At 40.7% G+C, this 22419-nt stretch overlaps 1 protein-coding gene across 2 annotated transcripts; it reads left to right on the forward strand.

The window, feature by feature from the left end:
* Window positions 1-8709: 8709 nt before the first annotated feature.
* On the forward strand, window positions 8710-17258 carry LOC119724593 (hydroxyacid oxidase 1-like). Of its 2 annotated transcripts, none has more exons than XM_038195703.1 (9): window positions 8710-9256; window positions 9702-9885; window positions 10081-10232; window positions 10478-10733; window positions 11912-12060; window positions 13128-13219; window positions 13836-13997; window positions 15212-15281; window positions 15767-17258. In XM_038195703.1, the coding sequence occupies exons 2-9, from the start codon at window positions 9749-9751 to the stop codon at window positions 15829-15831; spliced, it is 1083 nt and encodes a 360-aa protein (XP_038051631.1). In that variant the 5' UTR covers window positions 8710-9256; window positions 9702-9748; the 3' UTR covers window positions 15832-17258. The 2 variants fall into 2 exon arrangements, with proteins under 2 accessions (XP_038051631.1, XP_038051633.1); XM_038195705.1 differs by lacking the exon at window positions 8710-9256 and adding an exon at window positions 9258-9342.
* Window positions 17259-22419: the final 5161 nt, after the last annotated feature.

Raw genomic sequence — 22419 nt, forward strand, 5'->3', positions numbered from 1 at the left:
GTATTAAGTTAAGTAATTATAAGATAATAGTCATAATTATGACTTGCTAATAAGTCATTATTATGTCACAAATACGACCAAATAGTAATTTAACAACTGAGTTGTAATTATGAAATATATATCATAATTATTACTTAATACTAAGTCATTATTATAAGTCATTGTTGTTTGTATCATGTCCCTTTAACGCTTCCGTAGTCACGAGCGCACGCGTTAATGTGCAGGAAAATGAGGCAACAGGTTGGGCCGTAAGGGCCGAAGCGCAAAATGACAGTTCCAATTAATTTTCACTGAACATTGAGGAGTACGACGGGCACTTTATGCCATTCGCCAGATCGGGTAACATAATTAAAACGGCAAGAGAGCCTCATCTCATGGAGTAAAATGACAGTTGAAACCTTGGCTTACAATATTATCGTGCAATTACGAAGCAGCCAATACGACTATTCATTATGGGCCTAATTGGTTCTTTTCAATTCAGCGCTAAGTCCACGAAGCAATCAAGTAGCATATAAAGGCCTACATGCAGACCATTGTGAAACGCATCACTGCACTGACAGCTTTCACGTTTTTCCATCAGTTTTAATCATTTGAACCAAATTAATGCGGCCGTATTATTAGCCGCTGGAACATCCATCTTAATCTGATGTAGTCTACTGACAGCTTTGTTTTCGCCTTTTTCTAACCAGAAGCATGGACATAAATTATATCCAGTGAATCACAGCTATGAATTTCGTTCACTCTAAGACTAGCTTTAGAATTGTCATTTCAATTCGGGCGATTCACAATGCAGAGCGCCACCAAGAGTTTGCCACGGAGAGTTCATTTTTCCCAGTGCATTGTGGGAGATGGTCGACAAATTTGCGCGCGGGACATTTGAAATTGTTAGTTTTTCCGGTCACTGGTTTCGTAAACGTATGATTCGAGGATCTGCATGTTTGCCGATTTCTTTCCTTTTTATCAATATGGTGTGTTTTGTAAGGCGGCAGAACGCTATGCCCCAATCTATGACATTAACTCAAGTTGTTTACCGACACTCATTGAAATGGGCCATGTTTTGTCGATCGTAAACTTGAAAAATGGACTCTCTATGGCAAACTCTTGCTGGCGCACTGCATTGTGAATCGGCCGAATTGTTAATATATCCATTCTCCTATCACCATGCTTTAGAGTGATCTTGTATATGGGACTTATTGTTTCTATAAACCAGTAGTAATTTCTGATTAGCATGAAAGGATAACAAATACAAAGTAATCCTGTTTAGAAATTGTTACCATGTCAACCACGCGTGCCCATCCATTTGATTTCACACGAATCGAACAAATCAACACACTCGGATTGCAATTCGGGCGATTCACAATGCAGTGCGCCACCAAGGGTTTGCCACGGAGAGTTCGTTTTTCAAGGTCACGGTCGTCAAAAATGGCCATTTGAACGAGTGTCAGTAGTGAACTTGAGCTAATTTTTCTTATAGATTGGGGCAAAGTTTCATTTACCCCTTTGGGCGCGCAATCCATATCATTTTAGTGATATGAACAATTTATCTGACCTCAATATGTCACGTCCGCAATTAATTGGGGCGGCCAGGTGTTCCCCGGCCACGCCCACCAAGTAGCCTAAGGTTTACAGCGCGCACGTACCCCATGGCAACAACCAACAAATTGAAGAAAAATACGTGACTGATCAACAGTGTGTGTCTGTGCAGAATAATGCATTTTATCTTGTAGTGATAAAATAAAATATTTGCATCAGCTATGATTAATAGGATACCGCTCTGAATATACTAGTTTTCAAGTTGCTATTGGCTAAGTTTTACCAGAAAAATTTATTCTTTAATTTATTTTTCACCAGGTTGTTTCTCGCTATCGGATATTACACCAGATTAGATTACGACGATGCCGTAGCAAGATGTAGAGCTAGAGTCTGAGAACCAGTTCTTGTTTGAATTGGAACAACGTCGACCTAGAAAACTAGGCTTAAATCGAGAAGCTTTCTTAACAAAATTCCCTGAGGCTTGTGAGTTAAGTTTGAACACAATCTGGAAAGCCGACTTAATCCATTGCTTTGCACGGTTTAACTTTGCATTCTCCTGACCAAAGAGGCTGTTACTATATCACATGATTCGGGGCAAGCCTTACGCTTGCAACCCCAGCTCCGGAATTGTCTGGTGTTGTCTACCGCAGCTTTACCCTGCAGTGACTTTTTCGTGCAGCACATGTAGGGTCCTTTTCAACCCTTGCTATCCCTTGAAAAAGAAGCTCGGTCGCTCGGCCATTTCGGGTAGGAAAAAAGGGCCTCCTCCTTGCTTTTTTCAAAAAGACAGGACGCTAAACATTTTTTTTTTATTTGGCCTTACTAAGATTTTCGAAATTCAAAGCAGATTTGTTTTTAATTTGAATCTGAATTTTCTTAATTCGACTCGGACATCTGGGTGTTTTTTTTTTTAACGAAATGCACTCGAACCCCCCGTCTGATTTAAGGGGATCGGACAATTTTTTTCAAAAGAAATAGATGGACCCGGACCCCTTTTCTGAATTAAGGGGGTGGGACAATTCTTTCAAAGGAAATTAATGCACTCGACTCCGCTTTTCAAATAAGGGTGTCGGACAATTTCTAACAAAGGAATAACAATCGACCCTAAATTTTCTGAATTTAGGGGGTCGGACAATTCTTCAAAGGAAATAAATTCACTCGACCCCCCTTTTCATAAAAGAGGGGTCGGACAGTTAGTTTTTAAAGGAAAACACTCGACTCGGATTTCTTTTTAAAGGAAATGCACTCGACCCCCCCCCCCCCCCCCCCCCCCTCGTCTGATTTAGGGGGACCGGACTTTTTTTTTGGACAACAGTAATTGTTTCTTTTGGGAAAAGACAAGAAAAGAGAATTGAATCTGACTGTCAACTTTGCCGTTGAACGTGGAAGTGATTTCATAAACGTACATGTAAAACAACATTATAATGAAAGGGTGAGTCAAAAAAAAAGAAACCCAAATGTCGAAACTATTGTTTTAGTGAAGTTCTGCAAGTAGCACTTTAAAATTGTATTTAAAATTCTTCAACTTGAATAGTACATAAGTAATTTGAATGATTCTTAAACTAAAAGAAAGCTTATGAATTGGGCCTTCATATCCTAGATTTCCAAAAAGCTACATGCAGAACTTCACTAAAACAATATTGTTCCGACATTTGGGTTTCGTGTTTTTTTAATCACCCTGTATAGAGGGTGTATTGCCTACAAATCCAATCGGCTAAGGCAATACATGATGCAGTTGTCAACTCGTTCCCACAGGACTGGCCCTGGCAGTGACCTGGCCATTTGGCAATGACAATAGACCTTTCTGCGCTTGGTTGGCAAACTGCATTTTTGCCAACCATGGCCTGCAAAACTATGGCAGGTCCAACACTGCAAAAACGATGAAGAGTTATTACAGATCACTAAAATATTATTTGATACTTGAAAATACAACATTTTCAACAAAGCTACAAAATAATTCCTAAATATGCCTTTTTACAATGTGTTAATGGCGTTATGAGTACTTTTTTGGAAAAATATGTTACCAACCACGGCTTCAATTTATGCGCTTACGGCAGCCCATACAAAATGGCGGCAATGTTCACAAACAAAAGAAAGGCCTATAAGGCTGGTCAGCGCGCGCGTCGATTTTAATCATGCGCGTCAATCTTTTGTTTCCAAAATATTCCGCGGTAGCTCCAACAGCGCCCTCTATTACCGCGCCTCCTCTTATTTTTTTTACTAAAGAGCACCAAGGAATGGGAAATTGCCCCAAGGCTAATGATCGAGGGCACCAAGGCATTTTATGGAGGACACCAATGTACATGAGGAAAAATAAAGCAAACTAGAGGTTCGCGTTTGTTGAGTTACAAACGCAGAGTGGTCGGGCTGGCATATTTTCTTGTGTTTACAGTGACTTAATCATAATTGAACTACACATTACCCCTCCCTTTACCCTGCACCCATTACCCTGTGTTCTTTACAAAGAAAATCACATCAGGGCCGGGGGGGGGGCGGAATCCGCCCCCCCCCTCAACATTTTCCGTGATAGCCTCTAAAAAAAATTTTTTTCGCGACCCGAGCTGTTATGACTTTTTAGCCTCGAGCTTTGCGCATCTTTTGATACTAAAAACATAAAAATCGGACCACGGGTTGCCGCGTAGCGAAAAATTTTCTGGCGCTACGCGCCGTGAAAACTGAATTTTCGCATATACGTCGTGTACACAGAGCAGAATTGCCATTCATACATATGAATAATTAATTAGCCATAATTCCAAAACCCTTTGACCTACAGTCATGAAATTTCTTGGGTATGTCAAGGAAGAGTTGCTCTATGCATGAATTGAGTTTCAAAATTTTTCGTCACTCGATGGCCGAGATCTTAGGGGGGGGGGGGCCGAATCCGCCCCCCCCCCCGGCTGAGAGATGGTCAAAATAACCCGGCCCCTTTAGGGTTAAACTTGTTGCTACCTGGACAAGACTTGTAGGCCTATCTGGAAGCGCACATCTGGTGCTGCATGGATGGCTACTCAAGCATACAACCAGTTGGGACTATTGGTAGAATTAACGAAGCCTCTAACGTCGTTGGAGTTTATGCAACAGAAATATGCTAATCTTAAAATAAAATGGCTGTTTTGTTTTTTGTCTTTTGCATGGGCATAATAAAATTCTGCACTAAGGTTACGACATTGGTAGAATTGACAGAGCGTCTCACGTCGTTAAAGTTTATGAAACATAATTATGCTAATTTTAAGATAAAATGGCCTTTATGGGGGGGGTTGGTGGTTTTGCATGGGTATAATAAAATTCTGCACTAAGGTTACGATATTAAGATAAAATGGCTTTTATTTTAATTTTTCTTTGGGGTCGTTTGCATGGGTATAATAAAATTCCGCGCTGAATTTATGACAACGGTAGACTTGACGGAGCCTCTAACGTCGTCGGAGTTTATGCAACATATGCTAATTTCATCATAAAATGGCTTTTATAGTTTTTTTTTCCTTTTGCATGGGCATAATAAAATTCTGCGCTGAGTTTACGACAGTTTTTCTCATTACGCACGCCTACCTCTTTTGGTGAAATAAGTCAATACTACTATACAAGAGAAAGATTTTGAGGGATCTTTGAATTTCGAAGGACTCCATGGAAAGACACAGCAGGACATTGTAACCCTAAAGGGGCCGGGTTATTTTGACCATCTCTCAGCCGGGGGGCGGGGGGCGGATTCTGCCCCCCCCCCAAGATCTCGGCCATCGAGTGACGAACATTTTGAAACGCGGTACATGCATAGGGGTACACACCGGTAAATCGATCCGCCAAGCTCATGAATAAAAGTTATACCCTCAAAATATTCTATATTAGAGAGTTCTGAGCGCCGTAAAATTTGGGAATTGAAGAGATATGGTAGTGAACCTCTGGCCCGGACTTGGGGCTTCCAATTCTGAGCATTTTGGATGCTATTGGGCTCGAAAGTGGCGCTATTTTGCCATGTTGTGGAGGGATCGTTTTTCAAGATGGCTACTTTTCCGCTTTGGGGAAAATAGGGGTCGTCTTCTTTGCGTGAAAATATCTCGAAAAGTCAATGGTCAACCCATCATAAATTGAAAAGAAATTGAAAGATGACACATTGATCATCATTTTTCTGTGCAGCTTGAATACCTGTGAGAGTTTTGAGTATTTTTAAAAGAATTTTGAAGTACGGGCATTTAGCACTAGTGTCTATGGGAGTTTATTTGCAGGTATGCACCCTATAAAGAATCACAAAGATGGCCGTTTCGCGCATGCGCTGTGCCGCGGCAGTGGTCTTTTCAGTGGGCGGAACCTACGGGGAGGGGGAAAAAGTGTTTTAAAGGTATCAACAAGGGTTTTTTTTCCGTAACGGATGCTTCCAAATCATAAGGGAGCAGTAGGCTATCACCCGATTACAACAATTGATAGTTGAAAAGGGGGGGGGGGGCATTTTGAGCTTTAAAGTAGCTGGAACTCAATTTATTGTCGCTGGGGGCGCTCTACAGCTTAGCAGGGGCAAAACAATCACTATTTTCGGGCTTTATATCGACCTCGGATAATATTTTTCTTTCATTTTTTTTTTCAAAATATTGACTTTGGAGATATTCTGCTTGTCCTGAATGTGATTTTGTGTTAAAATTTAAAAGTTGCCTGCTATTATAAAGAATCACAAAGATGGCCGTTTCGCGCATGCGCTGTGCCGCGGCAGTGGTCTTTTCAGTGGGCGGAACCTACGGGGAGGGGGAAAAAGTGTTTTAAAGGTATCAACAAGGGTTTTTTTCCGTAACGGATGCTTCCAAATCATAAGGGAGCAGTAGGCTATCACCCGATTACAACAATTGATAGTTGAAAAGGGGGGGGGGGGGCATTTTGAGCTTTAAAGTAGCTGGAACTCAATTTATTGTCGCTGGGGGCGCTCTACAGCTTAGCAGGGGCAAAACAATCACTATTTTCGGGCTTTATATCGACCTCGGATAATATTTTTCTTTCATTTTTTTTTTCAAAATATTGACTTTGGAGATATTCTGCTTGTCCTGAATGTGATTTTGTGTTAAAATTTAAAAGTTGCCTGCTATTATAGGGTACACACCGGTAAATCGATCCGCCAAGCTCATGAATAAAAGTTATACCCTCAAAATATTCTATATTAGAGAGTTCTGAGCGCCGTAAAATTTGGGAATTGAAGAGATATGGTAGTGAACCTCTGGCCCGGACTTGGGGCTTCCAATTCTGAGCATTTTGGATGCTATTGGGCTCGAAAGTGGCGCTATTTTGCCATGTTGTGGAGGGATCGTTTTTCAAGATGGCTACTTTTCCGCTTTGGGGAAAATAGGGGTCGTCTTCTTTGCGTGAAAATATCTCGAAAAGTCAATGGTCAACCCATCATAAATTGAAAAGAAATTGAAAGATGACACATTGATCATCATTTTTCTGTGCAGCTTGAATACCTGTGAGAGTTTTGAGTATTTTTAAAAGAATTTTGAAGTACGGGCATTTAGCACTAGTGTCTATGGGAGTTTATTTGCAGGTATGCACCCTATAAAGAATCACAAAGATGGCCGTTTCGCGCATGCGCTGTGCCGCGGCAGTGGTCTTTTCAGTGGGCGGAACCTACGGGGAGGGGGAAAAAGTGTTTTAAAGGTATCAACAAGGGTTTTTTTCCGTAACGGATGCTTCCAAATCATAAGGGAGCAGTAGGCTATCACCCGATTACAACAATTGATAGTTGAAAAGGGGGGGGGGGGGCATTTTGAGCTTTAAAGTAGCTGGAACTCAATTTATTGTCGCTGGGGGCGCTCTACAGCTTAGCAGGGGCAAAACAATCACTATTTTCGGGCTTTATATCGACCTCGGATAATATTTTTCTTTCATTTTTTTTTTCAAAATATTGACTTTGGAGATATTCTGCTTGTCCTGAATGTGATTTTGTGTTAAAATTTAAAAGTTGCCTGCTATTATAAAGAATCACAAAGATGGCCGTTTCGCGCATGCGCTGTGCCGCGGCAGTGGTCTTTTCAGTGGGCGGAACCTACGGGGAGGGGGAAAAAGTGTTTTAAAGGTATCAACAAGGGTTTTTTTCCGTAACGGATGCTTCCAAATCATAAGGGAGCAGTAGGCTATCACCCGATTACAACAATTGATAGTTGAAAAGGGGGGGGGGGGCATTTTGAGCTTTAAAGTAGCTGGAACTCAATTTATTGTCGCTGGGGGCGCTCTACAGCTTAGCAGGGGCAAAACAATCACTATTTTCGGGCTTTATATCGACCTCGGATAATATTTTTCTTTCATTTTTTTTTTCAAAATATTGACTTTGGAGATATTCTGCTTGTCCTGAATGTGATTTTGTGTTAAAATTTAAAAGTTGCCTGCTATTATAGGGTACACACCGGTAAATCGATCCGCCAAGCTCATGAATAAAAGTTATACCCTCAAAATATTCTATATTAGAGAGTTCTGAGCGCCGTAAAATTTGGGAATTGAAGAGATATGGTAGTGAACCTCTGGCCCGGACTTGGGGCTTCCAATTCTGAGCATTTTGGATGCTATTGGGCTCGAAAGTGGCGCTATTTTGCCATGTTGTGGAGGGATCGTTTTTCAAGATGGCTACTTTTCCGCTTTGGGGAAAATAGGGGTCGTCTTCTTTGCGTGAAAATATCTCGAAAAGTCAATGGTCAACCCATCATAAATTGAAAAGAAATTGAAAGATGACACATTGATCATCATTTTTCTGTGCAGCTTGAATACCTGTGAGAGTTTTGAGTATTTTTAAAAGAATTTTGAAGTACGGGCATTTAGCACTAGTGTCTATGGGAGTTTATTTGCAGGTATGCACCCATAGAGCAACTCTTCATGAACATACCCAAGAAATTTCATGACCAAAGGTCAAAGGGTTTTGGAATTATGGCTAATTAATTATTCATATGTATGAATGGAAATTTTGGTCTGTGTACACGACGTATATGGGAAAATTCAGTTTTCACGGCGTGTAGCGCCGGAAAATTTTTCGCTGGTCCGATTTTATGTTTTTGGTGTAAAAAGATGCGCAAGGCTTGAGGCTAAAAAGTCATAACAGCTCTGGTCGCGAAACAATTATTTTAAAGGCTATCGCGGAAAAGGTCGGGGGGGGGGGGCGGCGGATTCCGCCCCCCGGCCCCTTCAGGGTTAAATTTCGAAGGACTCTATGGAAAGACACAGCAGTCCGGACATTTTAAAAGAAAATACAACACACATGTACTATAATTCTTTTGTGGCATAATGGATTTTTCCATAATCGAGAAAGTAAAAGTACGATGTAGTTTTAAAAATGGGCCCTATGGGCTTTCCGACTTGGTCTTTGTCTTTGAAACAACGAATCCCACTGGCGCTGGCGGCGCGGTCACAGCTCGACCCAGATCCCGCTTCATGGCCTTGCCTGCCTGACTGCCACAAAGCACAGTCGTAAAACACGAGGGGAGGCCTTCACGTAGCTGATTGTTCAGTGGTCACTTCTACTGTTTGTGCACAAAGCAATGGCCTTCTAGAAGTGTGTACAAACTTAAAATGACCGAAAGCATCGAGGCCGCCCGTGTAATGGTAAGGGACACGGCTCAGCAAGCCAGCCGCGCAAACAATATTGAAAAGAAGTTGAATGCTGCTTTCTAATCGGACATGTTTGATTATTCTTGTGGTAGATCGAAGTATAGGTAGAATTCTGATACAACTGTAACACACACGGGCCAGCGTTGCAGCCGTATTGGTAAGAGCCAGATCATACGCGACCATTCGTGCTACTTGGTCTTGAGAATAAAGAAGCGGCACATCTTTTCGGAGCACGGCCATCGAGTAGGCATAGTGTGTCAGTTTAAGCATCAGTTCAGGTTGTACATGTACATGTACATGTAGGTTTCCGAATTTGTTAATTGTACTGTGAGTTGAATGTCGGCCATAACATACTTCTTTTGGGTTTGCACTCTTTAGGTCTACAAGTACTTTGACCTGATGCTTTCTAAAATCTTACAAAAGTGACATTCATGTTTATTGAAACGTGACAACTATCAGGTCAAATATGACCCATTTTTAGTGTGTAGAATTATGTAGCAGGGCAAATGGATAAGTAAAATACTGACAATGCTATCAGCATCAAGTCGATTAACCTCCGCCATCAATTGTGATCATGATTTATTTTGCCTGATCGGGTTCAGTTTGCTGTCAGATTTGGAAAAAAAGTTGAGGGCTGTGAACGATCATCATGGCATCGGAACCAGTCTGTGTTGAGGACTTTGAGCCTTACCTGAAGGCGAGGGTGTCGGACAGTTTCTGGCATTACTTCAGAAGCGGGGCAGACGGTGAGCAGACGTTAAGAGACAATCCACTGGCCTTTCAGAGGTAATCCATTTGCAAGTTTGAGTATGTTTAATTCAAGTTGTGTATCATTGATGGAATGCTCCATTATATTTTTAATCAGCTCAACAAAATATAATGTACGCCATATGCCAAAATGCATAACCTCTAGATCATGCTGACCAAAACATTCGAGATATATATTTAATACTTACTGTTTGAATGATTTCCTGACTAAAGGTATCGTCTTCTACCGCGATGTTTGAGGGACGTGTCTCAACGAGACACCAGCACCTCTATACTCGGTCATCGCCTATCATTCCCTGTTGGTGTGTCTCCCATGGGGTGTCATGCCTTTGTGCATCGTGATGGAGAAATCGCCACTGCGAAGGGTAAGAAATTACTGTAGAGAAGTGCTGGTCCCAGAGGGCTAGCCTAGCGTCCTCTGTACATTATCTTGTGTGCCGAGCAGTGCTATCGTATAGGATTATCCCGTAATGCCAATGTATCCGCTGAATCGGGCCAAGTGTGCCGACCAGATGCACGAAGATACCTTAGAGCAGTCTTTCTGAATCAATTTAGAAGAATTTGGCACATTCTTTGATCACCTTTGATGGGCTTGCTTTGTCTTATCTAGGTGTATCAAATGCTGGGTCTGCCATGGTTCTCAGTATGTGGTCCAACAAGAGTCTGGAGGACGTGGCTGCATCAGTGCACCCTGACACGCCACTGCTGCTTCACCTGAACCTCCTGTTCGACAGAAGCAGAATGGAGGCGGTGATCAGACGGGCCGAGGCAGCATGCTACAAGGCACTAGTGGTAACGGTTGATCAACCGACGATGGGGAACAGAATGCACTTGAGAAGGAGCATAGATGTGGACCCGACTATTACGTAAATTGATGGGGAAGGTTTTAACAATTCCAATTTCATAAGAGAGTGCACATAAGGTACCTAGAGAAAAATCGGTCTGGTTAAAATTATGAAAAATACTATATAATTAATTATTGACTGAGAGTCAGTCTGCAGTGTTTAAAATGTGAAATTGGTGAAAAACATGACTCGGCTTATATAAAAATTGTCCCGGCTAAAGGCAGTGCTCGCCATTTCGGCCGGACAGGGAACACTCACAAAATCAAAGGCATTAAAGTTAGCCGAAATAATAAACAAACAAATTCAATTTCTCATTCGGATGATCTTACTTACAATAACACATAAAAAATATTATTTACACGTTCACACAATCACGTCCAATCAAATCTCAAAAGAGAAGTAATCCAAATATTCAATTCAAAACTTCACAATCAATCTCTGTAAATCTGAACATTTGAAATAAAATAAATCGTGCTTACAGTTAGTCTCTTCTCAGTTCACTTAGCCGTCGCCCGTCGCCTGGTCCAACTCTTCCTCCACACAGGATGCCCAAACTGGCATAAAGGAGTGCCAAAACTGGCACAGAATTTGACGCAGAAATCTTGGCAAAAGCCGAAAACGCAAACAGCACTGGCTTCACACCGAAGTAAAAGGTGCCTAAATTGGCACAAATCACGACATCAAAATATCGCAGCTCCGATCAAAATATAAAGGCGAACTATTGTGACCGGGCGGACAGGCCTACACCTCCGGCGTCTAGTGAGTGTTCTGGGATGTGGGATTACGCCCAAGCTTAAATATAACATTTAAGAAACAATAACATTCCTAGCAATCTCTTCTACACTGTATGAGGTTTACTAATTTCCTGAAGTCACTATAACAACAACAGATCTAATTTGACTAACTATGGCCCTCCTGCAAAAACCCTAGATGAACTGGATAGGAATCTAAAGGCTATTGTGTTTCTTCACCTGAGAATGAAATGGCTGTGCTCCGGGGAGACATACATGCAAGATTAAAGGAGCAGTCTATATCTACATTTACAGAAAGAATTATAAAAAAAACTACAACATGGAAAAACAAGTTACTAATGACAAAAATCTGTTTTGCCGAACTTCCTTCCCAGTTGTTTGACGCATTTTTCAATGGTACCTTAACCACACAAAGATTGATGATTTTTGTTTATTTTCCGTGCAAAGCTGTCCGCATATTTTACTTCCTGGAGAGGAGTTGACGCACGAAAAGGCTCGAGCGATTGTTAACGAGTCAAAAGCTGTGACGTGGAAGGACATCTTGTGGCTGACGGGAATTACGTCACTTCCGGTTGTGCTGAAAGGTATTCTAACAGGTGAGCAAAGTTTGAGGTCAAAATCATGAAACAGCCGCATAATTATCTGCAACAAGAATTTTAAAACCAGTCGCTGAATGTACCCCGTGCACACGATGCATTTTGGCTGATTACCAGGTCAATCGATCAATGGACTCAGTACAACAAAATTTGTATCAGTCAAAAATAGAGTACGAGCCAAACAGGCTGTATAAGCATTAGGTAAATTTACTCATACATCTTCAACTCAAAGTTGTTGAACAGAGAGTCTGCCTAGCAGTTTGATGAAATCGAGAGATATATGCACATTGGATTTTACAACAACATCATGCATCTATACAGTGATGATTTAACGAATGCCTGGAAACTTATGATATTTTCCACAGGCTTCGCTAGTCTGGTTCCCTGACCCCACTGTGTTTTCGACCTCAAAAATGGGGTCGTGTAGCCAGCAGTGAATCTGGCATGCATTGCCCGGAATTCCCGATTATGTATGTTAATCATATATATGCATGACGTGCGTGGGTCTGGAACCCACCTCGCCTCGAATCACAACGGTAATGTTTTCGCGCGCCGAGCCAGCCTGTTGCAAAACGGCCAAAGGCCTGGCCACGAATTTGCAATTTTGGAGGGAATGAGCTTCAATTTTTGCAGAATTTGAAAGCATCTCCGACAAAATATCAATAAAGACAGAAATATTGCTGTTCAATTATATACAACCTATGCAGTTGAAAGGATTGATAAGTTGCTTTCATGGAGAAATTGGGGATTTGTTGTGGTAAGACTAGCGTGAGTTTCTTGATGATCGTGAGTTCCATCACCGGCGTCAATTCCCGAATTGAACAGCGATTCAAAAGTATACAACCGTGATGTGCTCGTGCAGAGGCGATCCAGTCAAAGGCTTTAAATGGGAGCTTTTTACCGGTCCCCATAACTTTAGGGGGAGGCAGGGAAACAGTCTAATATAATAAGGCTTCTCCGAATAGGTATACATGAAATCCCAAAGTACCAAGTTGAAACTTTCTTCCAAATTACTTTATTTGTCTTACTTTTCGCGATTTGCATTTTATCTATTCTCACCTTTAAAGCTGAAGATGCAAGAGAAGCTGTGAGGCACGGTGCCGCTGGTATCCTGGTGTCTAACCACGGTGGTCGGCAGCTGGACGGGGTACCAGCTCCAGTAAGTATAATCAGTCACTCCATACTGTATAAGTGTCTCAAGAAACACGACCGAATCGTACTTTCAAGTGGATACAGTTTCTTCAGTTTACCTGGAATGATAGCAACAGTATGGGCTGTGCGTAAAGAGAAGACGAGGTGTAAAGAACATTATTAGTGTGCAGGACTATTAAAATTATCAATATTATGAAAAATCAGGAAACCATAAGCAAACAGAAAGCTTACCTCAGTCGCTTTACTTTTATGTTCAAGGACTACTGTCCGTCAAAAGGTTCCTATATTATTTTGTCAAAACAAATCTGAGATTGATTGAAATCGCAGACAATTTTTAAGTAGCATGCAACTTGGTTGAATAAGTGCACTCACGTTATCTTTATCTCCGGTAAACGTGCGATGTCATGTTTAAGCATGCCCACCATGAAAACTTCAGCAAAAAGGAAGTGTGCTTCCCTCTCTCCATAATTACATTATTGGAGAGGCGAAAACCAGTCTAGAGGGAGAGCTTGTCCCACGCTGGTTCGCGTGCTCCGTTTATACAGGTGAGACATATGCTTACCAGCGAAGTGTGTTTCGTGTTGTTACCGTTGCTTATGAATGTTAAACTTTATCTCTACCAGATCGATGTTTTGGCTGAGATAGTCAACGCCGTACGTGGCTCCAGTGTTGAGGTGTATGTTGACGGAGGAATACGCAAAGGCACCGATGTCCTCAAGGCCCTTGCTCTGGGAGCACGAGCCGTCTTCATCGGCCGACCGGCAATCTGGGGGCTCGCTTACGACGTGAGTTGCCGAATATTCATTTCTCGAGAAAAAACAACAACACACATCAGCTACAGCGACCCTACCTTTACAATTAGAACCTGCAATTGATAACCGGAAGTTAGAAAGTCCACAATTTTGAGCGAAAACTTGACAGATTTATCAATGAACATGATGGATTTATTATCGGATAACGTTACTGTGAATCTTACGAATGATCAGTGCGCCCTCAATTGACACATTTTGAGATGTACATTATACAGTCAGGTTTCAACATGCATATTCATATCGTAAGAATTCGTCCGATCGATGGTTAAAGGGTTATAGACAAAACCATTTCTTTGACCTCAATGTGCATTTTGACCCCAAGTGGGCGTGGTAAACCCTGGTGAAGCAATTTTGGCATATTTTCATCGTCCACGTTATGTTTTGCGCAACAACGATACGTTTTGGAGTGTTTTCACAGAGATAATGTTGCAGTATTGTACAAAATCTGTAAAGAAACCCCCCAAATTTCCACCCCCCCCAAAAAAAGAAAGCACAACAAAACAAAATAAATAATTTTTGCGCGTGCCAACCGTGACATCACAGGACAGTGAAATCAGGAACATATTTATATTTACCATTCAGGACCTGCCTACACTGGATGACCACATAATCAGAGGAACCGTTCACTGCAAAAACTGTAGTGTTAATTTAACACCATTCGGTATCTATATAGGACAACACCAGTAACATTTAACACCAATGGTCCTATATAGAAACCAATCGTGTAAATTTAACACTGCAGTTTTTGCAGTGTTGATATTTGTATATAACCAAGCCTCTTCAAGAACCCTTGCATTTTGTGCTTCCGCACACTCCTCAGGCCTTTTATAAAAACGTGACACACAGACATCAGACAGACAGACAGACAGCGTACACTGCAAAAACTGTAGTGTTAATTTAACACCATTCGGTATCTATATAGGACAACACCAGTAACATTTAACACCAGATGGTCCTATATAGATACCAATGGTGTAAATTTAACACTCCAGTTTTTGCAGTGTATGATCTTTTAATACAGAATAAAACGTTAATATTGGTAACAACTTTAAATTCTATTATAAGATGGAATTTTGCGTCGGGGTTATATAAATCAAATTAGGTTTTGCCCTTCACCGTCGGTGAAGGGCAAAACCTAATTTGAACTTTAAATTCACTTCAATTCAATTTTTTTTCCAAATACACAGGGTGAGAAAGGAGTTGAAAAAGTTCTGGGGATTCTCAAAGAGGAATTTAGCAGGGCCATGGCTCTATGTGGTAATTATATATCGATTAATGTCTTGAATCATTTGTTTGTCTTAATGTCAATTCCACCGCCAGTAGGACTTTGTATATCAGCCTACACTCTCTTTTCCAATGTTCCAAACAGAGAATTTGCTTAGGAAAGTTCAGAATGGTAAATAACATGTAACAGTATTTTAATTCATTACTTCAATTTTATCTTATTGTACTATATAAATTCTTTATCCAGGCAAATTTACACATAAAATACAAATAAACACAATTGGATAAAAAATTGCTAAAGAAAACAGCTACTTTTGATAAGTTGATTTCATATGCAAAAAGAAAACCAAAATCCACTAATTCGGATACTATGTAAAAGTATATGGCAATTAGCGTCAAATAATCAATTACCGTCGAATAATTAGATTAAGGCAGACAGCTCTGAATAAAAGGTAGAAGTTTACCGGATGACCGGGGAGACATCTGGAGAATTCATTCTGCATTTCTTTCTCTATCAGGTTGTTCCTCGCTATCGGATATTACACCAGATTTGATTGCGACGATGCCGTACAGCAAGATGTAGAGCTAAAGTCTGAGAACCAGTTTTTGTTTGAATTGGAACAACGTAGACCTAGCTAAATCTGCTAATTTTCTGCTTAAACTGAGAAGTTAACGGGCCCAGGACTTTACAGAATATCCATAAGCTTCAAGTAGACCCGAGGAAAAACAAAACAACAGAATGTAGGCTTAATTATCACATATCACATTATCGCTTTAGAGAAATTTGGTGGGAGCTAACATACCGGGTTTTTTTTTAATTGAAATGAACTGAATCAGCCAGTTCGGTATTCCAACTGCGCATGTGCACATTCAAATTTGCCGATTTTTCTTTTGGGATAAAAATTTCATCGTATGCGTGCCAAAGTATAGCGGGGTACCAGCAAAATTTAGGAAATCATCGTGTTCTGAAGTATAACATTTTACAAAAACCTTTTGGACAGGGAGGTGTTTTTACGTGTCTTATGTGTCAAAACCTTTGTGCGAACGAAAGTTCCATCTCTTTTCGATTGCACGAAAAATTGCACAGATTCGGTTACCATCCCCCATAGCCTTGTGTGCATTTATCTGCCAAGGTTACCCCGGAAAAAAACTCGTCGAATCTTGCTGCGCACCAGACTATTTTGGTATACCGAACTGGCTTATTGGAACAGTGTGGTTGCTGCCACCAAGCGTCTGAAAAGTCTCCAAATGTAAAAACATATATTAAATCAACGAGATTCAACGAGAGGCGCCCCTAACAAATTATTGACACCACCCTTTCTTTGCAGTTTATACTGTAGCGTTTTCAGATTATCAGTTCTTAATTATCAATTCGTCTTAATTCTTAGTTAATCATCATTTAGTTAAATGTTCCTTTTGAACTTGTTTAAATGATCATGCCTGTATAATGATTAATCCTCCTGATTGTAATGCATTACTCATAGTTTTCCTAGTAAACATAAATGCCTATGCAGTGTGTAGTCCGTTGTTTTATACAGAGCAAATGACGTTTGGAAAAGGGATGGCACTATCCCATTCAGTGACACTTCTTCTCTGGTGACTTGTATGGCTTAGTATGTGTTGTAAGCATGACTGAGTCTTTGCCGGTTACGTCCGATTGAAATGTAGAGTGGGCGGACATAAGAGATTAAGTGACTATGATAGGTTGGGTAATCAAATGTGATTAAAGGTGCGAGCAGAGGATTATGTTCGCAAATCCTCTTGTTAGCAATAGCATGCTTTCGTGCCTTGCTGTTGGGCACTCTTCAGTTGCAAATAGGTGATTCAAAAAAGAATCGAGGCTGACTCGCGGAAAAGTTGTGGTTGGGATTGGTTGTATTCCAATCATGTATCGTAAGTTTGAAGTGTTGTGGTTACAACCATGTGACTTTAGTTGGTTTCAACTTGTTCCTCTAGTGAGGAGAGCAATCGGGTTCGGTTAGTTTTTTGGAAGAGCCGGAGTAGGTCGGGTGTGGGTTTAACTCTTGATTTTGTTTGGGTAGTTACTCCCGGATATGATTTAAGGCTTTTCTGAAGGCAACGAATTATGATTCGGGAAATGTTTCCGCACAGTAGTTTGTTGCCTTGGATTATGTTCCAGTGATGGTTGTTTATTGCTCGATTTAAGTGACGGTGTGTTATGGTTAGGTTGTATGTCGTGGTGAAGACAGGTGGAGTTTGTTTTGATTTTTCTTCATCCTAAGATTGTATGTGTTAAACCTGTGGGCAAGTTTAAAATTAGTGGCTTCCGGGTATTTTCTAGCGTTTCACTAGAATATGATTTCGGATGCCAATTGGTGGTTGAAAGGATGGTTTATAGAGCGTATGTTACGCATTATTAATGTAAATTGTAGTCTTCACTCCAAATAATTATTGATGCTGCTTACGAGTGATTGCGGCTTGGTTTAGCAGAAGTAGGTAAGATGTTGAGGCCTTGTCCAACAAGCAAATATTTCGGTTTGCGATGGTTTTGCTTTGGATAGGTTGGTTATGAAGGATTGATATTTTGTTCTGCTAATGAGCGCAAATGATTGGAGTTGGCTCGTTTGGTTTACGATTGCATTTGTGAGAGAAGTGGTTAGATTTATTTATTGGTCTCTTGGTTTCTTGGTTGAGTTTCCTTCTTGCCATGGTAGTTGAGGGGTTTGTGGTTTGAATATAACGAATAAGGTAAGATGGGGTGGGTTATATTCCAATTTATTTATTATAACAATGGCAGAATGATGGATATTTCTCTTTTGAGAGGTTGTGTTAGTAAGAGACCGAGAAGTGATGGTTCGTTGGTTTTCTCTCAGGGTTTGTATGCACGTATTGCGTGCGTGAGATGGCGCATTGAGCCGTGGCGGTAGTGAATGGTACCATATGTGTGTTGTGATTGGTCACTGTATTGTCCAATGGGCGTGTGGGTGCAGTGGCGCGGAAAACCTTGCGAGGGTTTTGGATTCGTAGTGGAATTTCTGGCCAGTAGTGTGTTTGTTTTTAGTTTTAAAAGCCGTATTTTGATTATTTTCTTTGTCAGAAAATAGTTGAAACTTGTGTAGGCTTTTAGATATTGTTAATCTCTTTCATTTGGTAGTTGTTTGAGTAAGAAACTATCTTCCTACCGTGTGCGGTATCGGAAAAACACGTTGTGTTTCGTTGTTTTTTTCTTGATTTTGTTAATACGAATGCATATTTATGTGGAGATGGTACTTTTTCTTTCCCAAATGTGGGTTGTTTATTTTGTTTGTACCATTCAATGTTGAGATTGATTTATATTTTTTGGGGGAGGCCAATACTGTTTTGAACCCTTTGTTTTGGGGTTAAGTTTGTGGGTTTTTGTCTTGTTTTGTGTTGTTTGGTGTAAAATGGGTATAGTTTATCCGTCTGCGGATAATTTGTATGTCCATTTATCAAGTGCTTATGCTTCTGCTAGCATAGCGTTTTTTTGTTGTTATAACAAATATAGATAATGTTTTCCGTATGCGGAAATATGGTTGTTGGTTTTCCGAATTGGGGTGTACATGTGGTGGAACAGTGAGATATTGTGTCTCGTGTGTGGCAGACTGATTGTTACAAGTCTGTGGATGTACTTGAAGTACTGAAAAACAGAGATAGAAGCAACCTGAAGATACCTCGCTTGTTAATCAAGACGGTATTCTCGGGCAGTTTTTGATGGCCATCGACCCACAATACCCCGGGGTGGGGCAAGGAGTATTACATAGAAGTTTGGAAAAGGGATGGCACTATCCCATTCAGTGACACTTCTTCTCTGGTGACTTGTATGGCTTAGTATGTGTTGTAAGCATGACTGAGTCTTTGCCGGTTACGTCCGATTGAAATGTAGAGTGGGCGGACATAAGAGATTAAGTGACTATGATAAGTGACTTTTTGTTTGAATTGGAACAACGTATGCGTGCCAAAGTATAGCGGGGTACCAGCAAAATTTAAGAAATCATCGTGTTCTGAAGTATAACATTTTACAAAAACCTTTTGGACAGAGAGGTGTTTTTACGTGTCAAAACATTTGTGCGAACGAAAGTTCCATCTCTTTTCGATTGCACGAACAATTGCACAGATTCTGTTACCACATCCCCCATAGCCTTGTGTGCATTTATCTGCCGCGGTTATCCCGGAAAAACTCGTCGAATCTTGCTGCGCACCAGACTATTTTGGAATACCGAACTGGCTAATTAGAACAGTGTGGTTGCTGCCACCCAGCGTCTGAAAAGTCTCCAAATGTAAAAACATATATTAAATCAACGAGATTTAACGAGAGGCGCCTTTAACAAATTATTGACACCACCCTTTCTGTGCAGTTTATACTGTAGCGTTTTCAGATTATCAGTTCTTAATTGTCAATTCGTCTTAATTCTTAGTTAATCATCATTTAGTTAAATGTTCCTTTTGAACTTGTTTAAATGATCATGCCTGTATAATGATTAATCCTCCTGATTGTAATGCATTACTCATAGTTTTCCTAGTAAACATAAATGCCTATGCAGTGTGTAGTCCGTTGTTTTATACAGAGCAAATGACCTTCACTGCCCACACATAAGTCACTGGTCATTTCTCAGTACAGCCAAGTTAGGGCACCATTGTTTGAAGGTGTTATTACTCATCTATAGTCGCCTTATTTGTTAGAAAACATGACTAAGTTTCTCCTTTCTTAAGAATTTCTAATTTCTAAGACATCCTGTTCCCACAGTATATAAGTACTGCCCCGTAACCAGTTCCTCATTCAGCTCTTTCACTCTATAATTCAATCATGGAGTCAGTGCAATTCATTCCATTCATACAGTCAGATCACCCGGTTCTCATTAAAATATTGTTGTTGAATAAACAGTCACGGTAAACACAGCCCTCAACCAAAGAAGTGTGTATCGACTCATCCATACCCCAACAAATTAGGTTAGCGTCTGCCAATGGCTGATGGACGACGTCTTGCTTGAACGCGGAAACCGCACAGGAACAACCGCGGAAGTTCAGGCCCCACGAAGAGTTTCTATCGAGTTTTGTGCCTACATTGTTCCCACCGTGGAACTACAAATGGCTTATTTTCTTGCCTTCGACTTCACTACAGTCCAGGCCTTTATAACCAGAACAGAACTCCCCGGACGGCTGCCATATTTCACAATCAACCAGACTGTCCTCGTCCCCAGTGCAGTAGACATTCTCCAGTAGAATATCAAACGAAGTTGAAAGAGTCGACGCGCGGGGATGACGTTAGCAGCGTGTTTTTTTTTTCGTCTTTTCTCGGGAACAGTAAGACATTAGGTTGGTTTCCTTTCAACCACATGTTTGAAATAGGATAGGTAAACAATCCAAAACATGACGTTTTCGGGGATTTCAGGACCTAGTGCCACTTTAACGTCAGTTTGCCGGTCAATAATCCTGGTGAAGTTACGACTGTTTTTTCCCCAGTTGCATCCATCTAACTTGCCCAGTTGGACTCGAGGGAAATTTGGAAAGACCATTTCAAGCGTGTATTGCTACCATTTTTCTCTCGAAATAATCAACCTAATTTTCTCGGAAGCCATTGGTGACGCCAGTAAAATCAAAATGCTCTCTCTCTCTCATGCCACTGAGCGTAATTGTAAACGATCCATTAACAAAATTTCAGTGCAATATGTCCGATTTTATCTCTTAAAAAGTCGGGGTACTTAGGTCACTAAGCATCCCTGTCGGACACAATTTGCGGGGCAATATTTTCACCACTTTTAAGTTGAAGTGGATTGGATTACAGTGCACTATCGGTCGTTGTCTCTTCAAGCTCTTGCGATGAAACAGTGTAACAATACACTGCATGTATGAACATGTATTACTGATGGATACACGGCATGCGAGACAGGCCTTTCTGTATACCCGAAAGACGGAATACGAGAGTTTTATGTGACAAGCTGAAGAATATGCACATGCACCCTAAAAACTGTGTTTAGCAATTAAACAAAATCTTGATGTCACTTTGTTAACATGTTAAGAAGCCAAGCATAATGTGTTCAATTACTTAACAGAAATGTTCATTTACTAAACACTATCCACCCTAAATACGTTTAGTATTTCAACAAAGTTACAAACTGATAGCAAGAAGTGTTTAATTGCTAAACACAGTTTTTGCAGTGTGGGCGTTGCGTGAGGGTGAGGCAAAGGGGGGGATTCTCCCTCTGGAAAAGCAAAAAAAAAAAAAAAAAAAAAAAAAGGGAAAAAAAGAGTGTCAGTGGAGCTGGGGTAGGCAAATGTCCCCCAGGCTAGAAAAAATGGGAATATGTTGGAGAAAGTACAAGGATTTGGGGAAAATGTGATTTCCCCACCCCCCCCCCAAAAAAAAAATCCTACCAACGCCCATGATATTCACATTGTAGAAATATACTTGAGTCACATTCAGTTAATAGAATGAATTAAACTCGCATATGCGTAGGCGGAAATATTTCATAATGACGCTGGTGTAGGACACGATCAACTGCAGACACGCCGCAAATATATAGCAATGGCGATAGAGGGCGCCTCCTAGAGGTCATTGATGTATTCCGACAGCCTGTCTGAGTTCACAAGTCATCACACGATCATCAAGCATAAACAGCGATGTCAACATGCGATTGTACAATGTCATTTCCCAGTCAATTTTGTCTGCCGATCTTAAGCTGATGACACATCATGGTAACCGCTAGACAGCGATGTCTGTTATTTCACGCACAATACTCACTGATTAGTTTGTGTTCTTCAGCTTCTAATAAAGTCGTCGCGTTAACGAAATCTTAATTCCCTCGGTGTGAAAATCATTAACTTCGCCTCGTTTTCCGGGTCTTTCCCAAATCACCTTACTGTGCGCTGTTACGATGTTCACACCTTTTGCAGTGCAGACACGTACAATTCCATTTAACGAAAACTCGATCAACGGCGTGCGCAACAAAACCGTCATGAATCCATGATATTTAAAAAAAAAAAAAAAAAGGTCAATCACACATTTATACCCTTTCAATAATGTGATTCATCTTGGGGCGATTTTAATTGTTAACCATAAAGGCTATGTGTACAATATGGAATGACAAGAAGTTGACATTACTTTATTACAGATAGGTTTGATTTCAAATTTGGGTATACCAGTAGAAGCGACTCGCATTAATAGATCTTCAGATTGTGCCCATTCATTCAT

This window comes from Patiria miniata, unplaced genomic scaffold (assembly GCF_015706575.1).
Source record: "Patiria miniata isolate m_02_andy unplaced genomic scaffold, ASM1570657v1 HiC_scaffold_18, whole genome shotgun sequence".
Lineage (NCBI taxonomy): Eukaryota > Metazoa > Echinodermata > Asteroidea > Valvatida > Asterinidae > Patiria > Patiria miniata.